Below are 12,397 nucleotides of genomic sequence, written 5' to 3' on the forward strand. Positions count from 1 at the left end.
TATTATATTAATAACCCTGATCATAAAATCAGCCTATTTTACTTTCATAATTTGTTCCTCTCGTTTGATCTTTTTTAAAATAAGTATTGATGTGGTACCTTTCATTTTGCCATAAACTGGACTTCCACATTTGGTGAAGGTGACAACATGCAGATCTGCAGTCCTTTGCAAACTGCACTGAAATATTCCATGTTTTATAGGTCATAAAGGCTGTAGCTTTAAACATATAAAGTAAATTACATAAAAATAAATGTACAGTATGATAGCCTGTTTGGATGTTCCTTATGTTTGGATTGTGTTAGACCACAGGCTGTTGTTTGGTTAGTGCTTCATTTTACAGCCGTAAATCAAGTAATGCTTCATTTTCTGCAGCTAACTTTTGAGACATCATCAGTTAAACATGATTATAATCCATGCTTATTAAATTTGAAAAAGTCATGAAATAGTAACCTGATAAAACAATGTTAAGTATGTTTTTTGAGTTGTTAAAGAGGGCTGGGGTCTCCAGCCCCAAAACAACAGGAGGGGTAAGACTGCTGCAGGAAGTCTGAGTGATGCCAAAACACATGCAGTAGGTGTGGATGACTTTCTGCAGGTCAAAGAGCTGATCTGAGTTTGCAGCTGACAGAATCTGATTTATCTGTTTGCCAAACTTCAGTGCTGAATCGAACATGACCCCAGCCCACATGTGATTAATGACTGCTGATTACACCCACATGTGGTTGCTGAACGTCACATTGCAAAGCCCTGGGCAGCTGTTACAGGCTCCGTTCTTCTGCTTTCAGGTTTTTTTACAAGATTTTGGAACCTGGCTGCAGGGATTTGCTCCCATTCAGCCACAAGAGCATTAGTGAACTCAGCCACTGGTGTTGGCTGATAAGGCCTGGTTCACAGCTGGCTTCCCAGTTCATAAGTTTGTGCTCAGGAGCATTGTTAAAAACAGGAAAGGCAGTTTCCACAAACTGTTACCACAACGCTGAGACTAACTCACTGTTGTCTAAATATCACTGCACACTGTAGCTTCAACTGGAACCAAGGGACAAAGCTCAAACTACGAACGCCAGACCAATCAAACCTGTATGTGAGCCAGTCCTACGTACAACAAAATACAACAAAATTCAATAAAGTACGAACACAATAAAGCAGAAATTCAGGGATTCATTTGAGGATCAATACAGTTTTGTTCTACCAATCACGCCTCATAAAAATATAAGTAAACATGTTTGAGCTCAGGGGTATCCAGTTTAAAATTTTGACTTTGTCCCACGTGACATCATTGCACGCATTATGTCTTCCGTTGAGAAGGTAAACCTGTTGGCAGAATAAACATATGGGTGTGTCTGCTGCTACAGTGCCTGAAATACAAGTCAGTAGAGGTTTTTTTTTATGTAGTCAAATGTGCAGACTGCAGTGGGAACGATTGTGCTGAGTGGGCAGGTGTGTTCATGTCGCAGCGCCCCCCTGTGGTGACACGTAGCGAAAACTGTAGGCTTGTGTGTGGGTTTGAGACGAGTGAAAAAGTGAGGAGGAAGCTGAAACAATGAGGTGGTGGAACAGACAGGAAGCCTAAGTATAAAATAGACGGCTGAGGTGGCACAGGAAAACACTGGAAATAGACCCTAGACCCCATGTGTGAGAATCTGGATTATTATGATGGATCATTTGAATTTGAATCCATGAGCATAATTTAAAGATTTCTTATTAAATCCATGGGTCATTTGTGTAGAACTGTTCTCAACCTGGGAATCAAAAGATAAATCAAATGGTTTCAAGGTGGGAAATAAGAACCTCAGTTCTGATACTTAAAGTATGTTCAGTTTCTGACTTTTTCAATAACCTGTCTCTTTCTTTTGTTTTTTACATAATTAGAGTTCTAAAATGATTCTAAAATCTGAGAAGAGACAATCTCTCTCTCTCTGATTAAACCTTTCCCAACTTTTAGACACATAACTCACTTTGTGATGAGAAAATGCTGCATCTTGTGGCCCCGAAGCAATAAAAGGATGGAAATCAATGGTACAAGAGAGGTGGCATAATTTATTAGCATTCTTAAACAGGCTGAGTGAGACGACTCACGTTTTTTGTCCTTATTTAGGGAGGGGTGTTTTACAAGTGAAGAAAGACAGCATGAGATGATTCATCAGGCGCAAAGAAGAGACTCATGACATCTTCACGACTCCTCCTGATGACTATTAAACTATAAAACAACATTTTCTTTGACCACTGAAACCCTGCCGTTTAAATAACACCGTCACACTGCAGCGAGATGCAACATCAAAAATCAATCAGGGAATACACGACCTCGCCTAAGTGTTATCAAGTATATGTACAATTTATACATCCATAAAAACAGAATTAATAACTGACAAAGAAACATTTCACAATATACTGTTTGTATAAAAGATTCATATGAAGTGTTGTATGATAAATAAAGAACATCTCACTGCTAGAAGCTTAATTACGGTCTAAAAATTAGTGATGGTCGATTAGCAATATTAAAAACAAGCTGTAATTTCTAATCTAAAATAAATGGAGAAATATCTATCTTGTGCTACAAGCATATATAAGAGGACTGATGCATAGAAAAACGTTCTTTTTAAAATTTCAATGTTGACAGATGTTGCCTGTTCCTGCTTGTTGGACTCCTAGTACACTCCAGGGCTGTTACGGATCCCGCAACAGAGCACCATTGTGAAGATCATCTCAAAGATCTAAACGGGAAAAAGTAAAATAAAAACAGCTTAATTTAATATGTCTGTATTCCAGTAACCTGCTAAAAGCAGAATTTTTAGGGAAATGTTGGCAGTGTGTGAAATATCCATCTGTGTCTTTAGTCTGGCACTCACCATGATGACGGCGACCACCAAAGCAGCCAGACCAATCAGGTAGAGCTTCTCTGAGAACAGCTCGATCAGTTTGTTGTGGCAGCTCTGGGAGGAGACACAGGCAGAGTAATAAGGATGGTAAATGAGAAGTTTCTCCCCCCCCCACACACACACACACACACACACACACACACACACACACACACACACACACACACACACACACACACACACACACACACACACACACACACACACACACACACACACACACACACGCGCACACAGTGTGATTGTAATTGAGAGCTAGATCTGCTGTCAAAACAAGGTGCTGAATATCTGCTGGTTCTGACCACATATTTCTGAATAATTAATTATGTAATATGTAATCTGACAGCAACATAAATGCTAGCTACAAGATAAAGAGATACAATACATCTATACCACCCTATACTGCGTGTTCTTGTTGGCCCAGTCATTTTTATAAATGTCTTTTTTTTGTTTGTTTAACAAATAGGATGTGGTGTTGTGAACTGTTCTAACATACTCTAAATTAATCTTTGGATTATTAATAATCTGTGTATCCTTTGCAGATCAGAGGGTCCTATATACATTCTTTTGGACAAATTGATTTGCCAGAAGATTTGAGCTCAGGTCACAATAATCATGTTTTAGTTTGAGTAAATAATGTAACCGAACAGTAAACAACACTGACAACAGGTCAAAACACACCACAGCTAACTGGGAAAAGTTAACCCTGAATTGTAAAAGGATGAAGTGGCAAGTTACTTTGAGTGGCAGACAATTACAGTGAAAACAATTTTCAACCAGGTTTTTAGCCAAAAAATAATCTAATGAAATGCTCCTTGTGAGTTTTATGGAGAATATGTGTGTACTTGATCTGTCTGAAAATCTTCTACGGTCTTCTTGGGACACAAGGTGCTGCTGACTTGTTTGAAGAGAGGGGTGTCGTCTTCTTTACCGCAGCAGTCGAGCTGAAGAAGAAACCAAAAGCAGAAACATGAGGTCACTCACTAAACAACATGATGACAGTGTATTTCTATCACTTATAATCACAAAACTAAAACAATGGTGTATTTTAGTACAACATCAGGGCCAAATGCAGGGAAGATTCTCCATCATGACGTACCGTGGTGTGGAAAACCTCCAGCACCTTGATGGCAGCGTCTTTACTGGGAGACCCTGAGACGTCCACAGCCTTGATGTACGCCGTGTCGTAAAAATTGATCAGCTCTTTGGAGATCTGTGGATAATTGGCAATCGACCAGGTTGATTGAGAGACAACAAATAAAGAAGGTTCACTGTAACATCAATGCAAACATTAAACATGCAGTGAGCTGTCTGTCTGTCTGTCTGTGTGTGTGTGCGTGTGTGTGTGTGTGTGTGTGTGTGTGTGTGTGTGTGTGTGTGTGTGTGTGTGTGTGTGTGTGTGTGTGTGTGTGTGTGTGCGTGCGTGCGCGTGCGTGTGCACCTTACTTACAGTGTCCCTGTTCATGAAACCCCACATTGCTGCAGCCACCTCACAGGCGAAGAGGATCACCAAAAAGAAGAAGAACTACAGAAAAAAAAACACGTTAGAATAGTTATTTAAACCTCAAGACTCTTAAAGATCAAAATAAATTAATCAATTTATATGGGTTAGGGTTCTGGATAAAAGTAACAGGAGCTAGAGCTGCAAAGTCAAGAAGTGAGACACTCACCGTCCCCAAAAGGCACTGAGACTCCTGAATGGCACCGTAACATCCGAGGAAGCCCACAAGCATCATCACAGCTCCAACAGCTATCAGTATGTAGACACCTGTGAACACGGAGAGACGAGGAAACTGTCCATCAAACATCACAGCTTAAAGAAATGTGGTTCATCGTCATGACAGTGCGTCCTCAGCACCACAAGGGGGCAGCAGTGTCCGAGCTGTAACTGTCTGCTACACATTCACTGCTCCACACATTGTTTGGTAATGGACTTCCTGATGTTTCTCCTGCTTTCTCTGTGGGATGACATGACATTTTTGACATCCTGAAGATAAACAGCTCCCAGAGATGGAGCGAGAGGTGGAGCTGACTCTATGCAGCTGCCCGGCGAAGAAATGCCCTGTGAACACCACCAACATCCCCACACAACCCACCCCCCCTCTGCCCTGACCCCGAGCATTATCCTTCCCCAGGAAACAGAGGGGTGGACCATGTGACCCCCTCCCCACCCCCGTCCCTACACACACACACACACACACACACAGACATATTTGGGCTGATAAAAGCTCAACCGATGTTAATGTTTTTGGGGCTATTATTCACGGTGATGACAAAAATACAGTTTCTTTTTTATAAAATGGCAAAAAGATGTGTTCAACAGGCTCCAGTGCAGGTCATCCACTGCAGGAAAAAGTCAATGAATGGCAATAAAGCTCCAGTTACAACGCAGGCCTGCTGTCAGCAGCTTGAAGGAAAATGCTCTGGAAAGTTGTAGAGAAGTATGTTGTAAATGTGCGCATCATGCAGGAGAGCCTCTGTCAGAATTATTGAAAATACACAACCAACAATGTTATGTTGTAGTTAGCCAACGTGAAGCCAAATGTGACCACTTTATTTATGGTTGGGTACTTTATGCTACAGGAATGTATCATATCTCATAAACTCAGAATTTGTATCGTACAATTTTTTTTTTTATCTGCAACGTAACCTAAATAATTCAAGTGCAGTCTCAGGGCAGATACTGCATTTCACTACACATTGTACTACTGAGGAGTAGAAGTATAAAAGTTGCATGAAATGTAAAATACACTGCACTTCAGTAAATGCACTGTGCAGCACTTTTATGTTCCACCAGGAGAGTGGTTGAATGTGTGTATCCTGCAGTATATAATTAGACCAGACATACAAATTCCTGTAGTCGGTTTCTTTTTGTTTCTATCAGAGGGATCACAGGAAGGATCGGTGTGGCTCTGATTAAACAAAAAATAATGAACATAAATGATCTGCATGAATGAAATGCCTGTAGGAGATAGTGCCACATAAACTGCAGTCTGTAACACTAAAACTCCTCACAAGTAGCCAGTGTGCTACTCTATAGTTCAACTCCACATTTAAAAGAGAAATATCAAACATTTTCTGTCACCAATTTTATCTGACAGCTATAGTTACATTTCAGAACAGGTTTTATATAATAAAACACACTATTATGCAGGGCTTTGTTGAATATTAAACCAACATTTTCAACAGTTATGACCCCTGTTAACATGTTTTACTTGTAACACCCAGTCACATTTCAGATCTAAGTTGTAAGCAGTTGTCGAGATTTCAACTCTAAATTTATCACATGGTTTCATTTTAATGTTTGAGGCCCAGAGAGGTCAGATTATCTACCATTTCACAAAAGAGTGAGGATTAGATTAGTGGGCAAAAAAAAAAATCCAAAATGTGACCGCACTTTTGTGTCACAGCGCTTTCCTTCCTACTCCATGAATCAACACGACCTTTAGAGGGCAGCTGACTCTTAGGTTGGGAATCACTAGGCTAAACTAACAGTATGTAACATAGTGCACTGGGACTTACTTAAAGCTGCCACTGCTTTTACTGAGAAGGTCTGGAACAGTCTGTTTCAGGGTTTTCTATTCTTACACACACACACACACACACACACACACACACACACACACACACACACACACACACACACACACACACACACACACACACACACACACACACACACACACACACACACACACACACACACACACACAAAACACAGAGCCTCTTAATGCTGCCCGACAGAGCGGTCAAAAAGGGACGGGCAGTAAGAGACTCTGGCTGTGTTGCGTCTGCAGGCCTCCAACACCTCGCACTGTACCACATTCATCACACACAACCATTCCCCATCCTTACATTGCCACTCTCTCTGTCTCAACACCCGCCCCCCCCCCCCCTTCTCTTTCAGGACTTGATGTTTTTGTTGTACTGAGAAACGGCTACCAGGGCCAGTAACCCGGCAATGCGGCAAAGCAGGCATTATTTCCACTGCCTTCCATTACTATGACAACCCCTTTTGAGGTTTGAAGGCTATTGAGACTTTAAGGGAGACAGGCGATTTTATACCCCAGGGGAAGTTCATTTATTTCTTGTCTCTCGGTGTAATCTCCAGAGAGGGGAGAAAAAGGAGGTGAGGACCAGCTAAAAGCCCCCACCTGCACTTCTCCCTTTGCTTCTCATCCAGTATTTAAAAAGAAACAAGGCAGGAGCTGTGAAACCATGTCGGTGCTGTCGGAGCTCGACACCAATAAACTGAGATGAAGCCAATGTATGTCAACGAATAAATGATGTGAGGAGGATAAATCATTAAAAAGCTCCATACATTAACTTTTCCTGCTGTCAGCTTAGTGACAGAAAGACGTTGAAACAAAAGGGGCAGTGAATTGTTACGTTTTACAGTATGTTCACGACCCATCTTAATATTCTCAAAATAATTGATTATTCAGAAATAACTGTTTAGCATTTTGGGTGGTACACTTAATCTTTTTTTTTTTGTTGCTGAGAATTAGACACTGGATCAGGCGGAAAGTTAGCTTATTTTAACTTAGCAACAGGCCACAAAATTCACCAACCAGCAACTCTAAAGTTCAATAATTAACATCTGATGTGATCTAGATTGTTTAACTATTAAAAATAGCAGTAAAAACAAAATCTAAAAAGGAACTATCAACAACATATGTCGAATAAAAGTAGTGGAGTTGAATGTACATTAATCAGTACTTCAGTAAATGTAATTCCTGCCACTGAGAGTAGCCGACTGTGTGCTGGCTCTATGGTCATGCTGATTATTTATGGTCATTAAATATGAAGCTGGAGCCAGCAACCTGTTGGCAGAAAGACACTGCTTTCAGTAGTTTTAGAGCTCCCAACCATGTGTTAATTAGTGAGCTTTAAGGGTGGTGGGTAGCAAATTTTGTTAACATTAGACAAATCCAGGCAGCTGTTTCTCCTTTGTTTTCAGTCTTATTGCTAAGCTAAGATAACAATCTCCTGTCTGTGACTTCATATTTGCCACAAAGACATGAGAGCGGTAGTGATCTTCTCATCTATACTCGCACTCTTTGTTTACTTCTTTCAGTTATAAACCAATGTAAAATAGCTCTTCAGACCAAAGCTCTGCATTATACATACGGTGAGAAACAACTGAAACATGTTGTACCACAAAATCTGTCACACATAATGTATGTCCTACAGTATGAGGAGCTGCAGCACAAACTAGACCGGTCCAGTGACAACTGCCACCAGTAATAATTTCAGGCACTGGTGAAGAGGTAGAAGCATGTGTATTTTCAGTCTTACATAAATACCACTTTGGTGTGCCAGCAGGCTAAAAACATCCACTCCAAACTCTAATTTGAGGGATAATGTGCAGATGTACAAGGTTATTTGAATTATGCAAGGGCGTATGTTCAAGGAAGGGGGAAAAAAAAAAAGAAACATTCCCTTGATCTTGCTTGGGTGGGCCTCTCTGGCTGCCCTGCCTTTAAAATCACGAGTGAGCCTTTCCTCTATAAAAAGCGCAGGTTTGCCGTGTACTTACTGAGGAGTAAGTATGGGAGAGCAGCAGGAGCCCAAATGTAAATTAATGGGCTCACTAGAGTTCACCACCACAACAAACCAAAATGATGGAGCTTTGACATGTTTAAATCATATCATGTATTGTAGGTTTTAGGGCCAGTCTGTGGATGGCTGAGGGCAGTGGTGGGGACACGATGATCACTTCGACTTTAGTTCATGTCGTGGGTAAAGCCTGAGATACATATTCGCTATTCTGTAATCTGGTTGAAACTTTTGCAAAGATACACTGAGGCCATGCTGCGCAGCATCGGAGCAAAACTCCTGAAAATTCCTGGGGATAAAATACGATAATAACGTTAATACGTGCGAGCGACAGAGGGCACATGACGGCTTTATTTGTGCACCGAGCTCCTTTTCTCAGAGCACACATATGTCTCAACATATGTCTGAAGCATCTGGCCTCTCTAATTAAAGAACCTCAAAGCTGGGACTTTTCGTCACAAACGTGTACGTTTATCTGATTTAGAGATCATCACCTGCAGTATGGTCATCAGCGGACAACCCTGAGGAGTATGTAAACGCTGGCTGGGCCACTCGTAAGTGATGCTGTGGATTTACGCAGGTCCTGTTTCCTGGTCTTTTCTTAGAGGTCGCAGTGTGCCTACTATTTCTGGACATCACTCACAGCTGAGTGGGTGGAACAGGTATTTCTGTGAATTAATCTGTCATCGCTCTGTTAACTTTTCATCGTGTGTAGAACGCGAAACGAGGTCAGAAACAGCAGGAAGAGAGCATCCACAGTTTCTACAGGAAATAGGTAGGACACAAGATGATGACTGAGCAACTTAAAGGAGGTGGCTAAATGAACAAATTTAAAGCCTTTAAATAAACACTTATTCTGTGAAGACCATAAATCTTTGCTGAAACGCCCACAGAGACGAGGGAGTGGTTCTTTGTTGGGTTGTGGTATATTGTAAGATGCTGTGCATGCCAAAAAAGAGGCCACGACACACAGAGGCATTCAGCATTGAAGCATGAAATATTAATGGCTTTCCCAACATTGGAATACAGTGACGCTGTCATGAAACTATTCTCCCTATACCACTTCAAAAAAATGATGAAGATGTTTCTGGACCACAAAGAAGCTACTCATGCAAATGTTTTAAATGATCAACTCAAAAATGCAGGTTTAAATTTGTTCTGAGTGGGGAAAGAATTGCTGTTAGTTCAAACACTGCAGAGACTCAGGGTCTCCTGTTGATGGAGTATACTCACTGATATAGAAGGTGCCCGGTGCCTGGTGCCCTTCAAACTGGAGTATGAGGAGGTTGCTGGTTTGACTGTCATGGCGAAGCCACAGGGCCACTCCTAAGATCACACCACCGGCCAGCTGTCCCAAACACAAGAAGGTTTTAATTATTCTCTCCCATGTTTCCTTACTTTGATCAAACCTTCGGGGGGATCAGAGCCTGTGAAATCTAAGAGAAATGTTAGCATAAATATTAAAACAAGGCTGTAGTTATTAATTTTAAAGATTTCTTTAAAAGGGCCATCAACGTTTTTATATATATATATGACGGCAACAGAGAGGACCCTGACATCTGAGACGACACAAAGCCAGACTCTCATAAGATCAAAATCAGTGTCCAAACCTTTCCGTTACTCTCTCTGTCTCTGTGTTTCCAGCTTCACTGTGAGGTAGTGAAATGTCCGCTGTCCTTTAAGAAAGGAAAGGACATCCTGACACCTCCGTGACCTCCGGCACAGACGAAAAGCCCTAACACCATTGTCTAAAGCTAACTCAACAACTTTGTTGTTCAACTTTACCTCCCTGATCTCTCCTGTATTCTGTGTCTGTTGAAGCGTTAATGTCCTGATAAGTGTTATCATATAAAAGGTCTTGGAACATAAGGACCCGATGAAGTGCAGTTTATTGTTCACATGCTGATGCCAATGTTTATATCAAGATATCGGCACATTTTTTTGCCCTGGCTGCGCTCTATTGTTCTTAAAGAAACAGGAAACCGAATCCTCGACGTGAAAAATAGCCAAATGAGGAAGAGAGAGCTCAGAGTTTTTACAATGACAAGCACAGCAGCTAAAACAAAAGAGGAAACATTCAATCAAGTGCGGCTTCTCCAGGATACAGTGACTGTGCTCTCCTAAAAAAAGACAACTGTTCTGACAAACCAAATGGAAAGTCACAAACAAGTGATCAATTCTGAAAGGCCACAAGTGAACACATGCAGTGGGTGGCACATTTACAGGATGTGATGGACTGAAGTGTAAAAAGGCCTCTGAACTAAGATGGCATGCCCACCTAATTAACTTTTCAGAAAGAGGACAGACCTGAAGAGAGTTGGGTTTGTAGCGTGACTGTATAGTAGATTCATTTTGAATGAAACACACCAGCAGAAGTGATGAAGTCCTGAACATTTTCAAGGTGCAGAGGCAGCAAATGCTACAATCTGATGTGGTGGAATTATTCGCCGGCCTGGATGCCCTGGTCCTTTCTCACCACTCGGTAGTATTTTAAAAATTACAGAGTCTTTGGAGTCTGATGCAATGTTGATTTATTGAAAATCAAGCGTCTCAATAAACTGAGTGAGGGAAACAGCTCTCCCATCCCCCCAAAACTCTGCTCATTCTGTTTCATGTGGCAAACAGAAAGATATCCTCCAGTACTGATGAATATTTTTTTCAGTTTTCCATCCAAAACAGCTGAAATCAGACCTTTTCTGTCTGGAGTTCATAACTAACATGAGCACGAGTTAATTCAAATGATGGATCTGAAGTAGAGCTGTAGGGCATGCAGAAGATTAAAAAGAAATACAGTCCCAGTGAGAAGACTGCCCACCCAGCCTGAAGAGCTCCTCTTTCAGCCACATCGCACTGGTGCTCGCGAATGCTGAAAATAACTGTTCATGTGGGGGGGAAAGCATTTTCAGCTCCTGCCTGACCAAGGTTTTGTGTGCTGTGCCTGTGTGGATGGATGGTGACAGAGCAGCCCCACACAGAGCAACATAATTAATACAGCAGAGCATGGCTGAAAAGTGCGCGCATGGCCTCCAGGGTTAATCATTTAACAATTTTAAGCTCACACTGATGTGTAAAAGTGCTGCAGCTTAAACGTACAAAAAAAAGAAGAGAGACTTTCTAAGTAATAGCCTACGTTACTGAAACATCAGACACAAATTCAGAATCACTTTGAGAGTAAAATAAGTTCAACTCACCCAGAAAATAAAATTAAAGAAGAATAGCATATATTTAATGCATTTCGTGCAGCCCGCAACAGCCATGTTGCTTCTTCTTATCAGCTCGTCCTTTAGCCCAGATCCAACAGTTTGTGAGACCAGTCTGCTTCCCGGGATCACACAGTCTCTGCCAGAGGACTATACAGAAAACTCCTCCTTTATAATCAAGAGTGAAAACCGAGACGGAGAACTGCCCACCTACTGAAGCGGACATGGAGAGGGCTGAGGGAACAACAAGGACTTCATCTCAACAGCGAACAGGGAGCTCCGCTTCACCTCAGCAAGATTAAAACTGAAATCTGATTTCAAATGTTTCGGGTGAACGGGAAAGAAAGATAGAAAGACAATATTTACCAACAACAAAAAACATCCTTAAAAATAAAACGAAATCTTTAATACACGGCACATTCCAGATCTACGAGACGCCATAAACTTTCCCGTTAGTTTAAAGTTTTTGCGATAATTGACCCACAAAATGAAGCCCACTAAACTTCGTTGGAGTGACCAATGGCGCCTTCTGCTGGCATATCAAACACATAGAGGCCTCATTGGTTAATTATTACACCGGTCAAGTGCAGTACAAATAGTTGCGCAAATATTAAAATTCTTTATTCTCGCATGAAAAAATATCTCCGCTGTCAGCGGAGTGTCACCTGTTGATTGTCAACATGGAGATACCGTCTGAACTCTTACATCCGTAAATCACGGAGCAGTGAGAGGGTATATAATCACTGTTTTTAATGTCTATGG

The 12,397-nt window shown here is 41.3% G+C and overlaps 1 protein-coding gene across 1 annotated transcript; it reads right to left on the reverse strand.

Moving 5' to 3' along the window:
- Positions 1 to 2,017: 2,017 nt before the first annotated feature.
- Positions 2,018 to 11,954, reverse strand: LOC138626531 (CD81 antigen-like). Its single transcript, XM_069708228.1, has 8 exons — positions 11,627 to 11,954; positions 9,669 to 9,783; positions 4,547 to 4,644; positions 4,327 to 4,401; positions 3,976 to 4,089; positions 3,722 to 3,820; positions 2,847 to 2,930; positions 2,018 to 2,711 (listed from the first exon to the last, which is right to left on the reverse strand). Exons 1-8 carry the CDS (start codon positions 11,690 to 11,692, stop codon positions 2,646 to 2,648), a joined length of 717 nt encoding a protein of 238 aa, XP_069564329.1. The 5' UTR covers positions 11,693 to 11,954; the 3' UTR covers positions 2,018 to 2,645.
- Positions 11,955 to 12,397: the final 443 nt, after the last annotated feature.

The sequence above is a fragment of the Brachyistius frenatus genome, unplaced genomic scaffold (genome assembly GCF_029030835.1).
Source record: "Brachyistius frenatus isolate BFR_SWC_R1_liver_20210118 unplaced genomic scaffold, ASM2903083v1 Contig_74, whole genome shotgun sequence".
Classification (NCBI taxonomy): domain Eukaryota; kingdom Metazoa; phylum Chordata; class Actinopteri; family Embiotocidae; genus Brachyistius; species Brachyistius frenatus.

Coding starts and splice junctions, on each gene's coding strand:
- LOC138626531 (XM_069708228.1), bottom strand. CDS start 11,692: ATGGCTGTTGCGGGCTGCACGAAATGCATTAAATATATGCTATTCTTC. Junction 9,784..11,626: donor TCTTTAATTTTATTTTCTGG/GTGAGTTGAACT, acceptor TGTTTGGGACAG/CTGGCCGGTGGTGTGATCTT. Junction 2,712..2,846: donor TGGTGGTCGCCGTCATCATG/GTGAGTGCCAGA, acceptor TTTCCCGTTTAG/ATCTTTGAGATGATCTTCAC.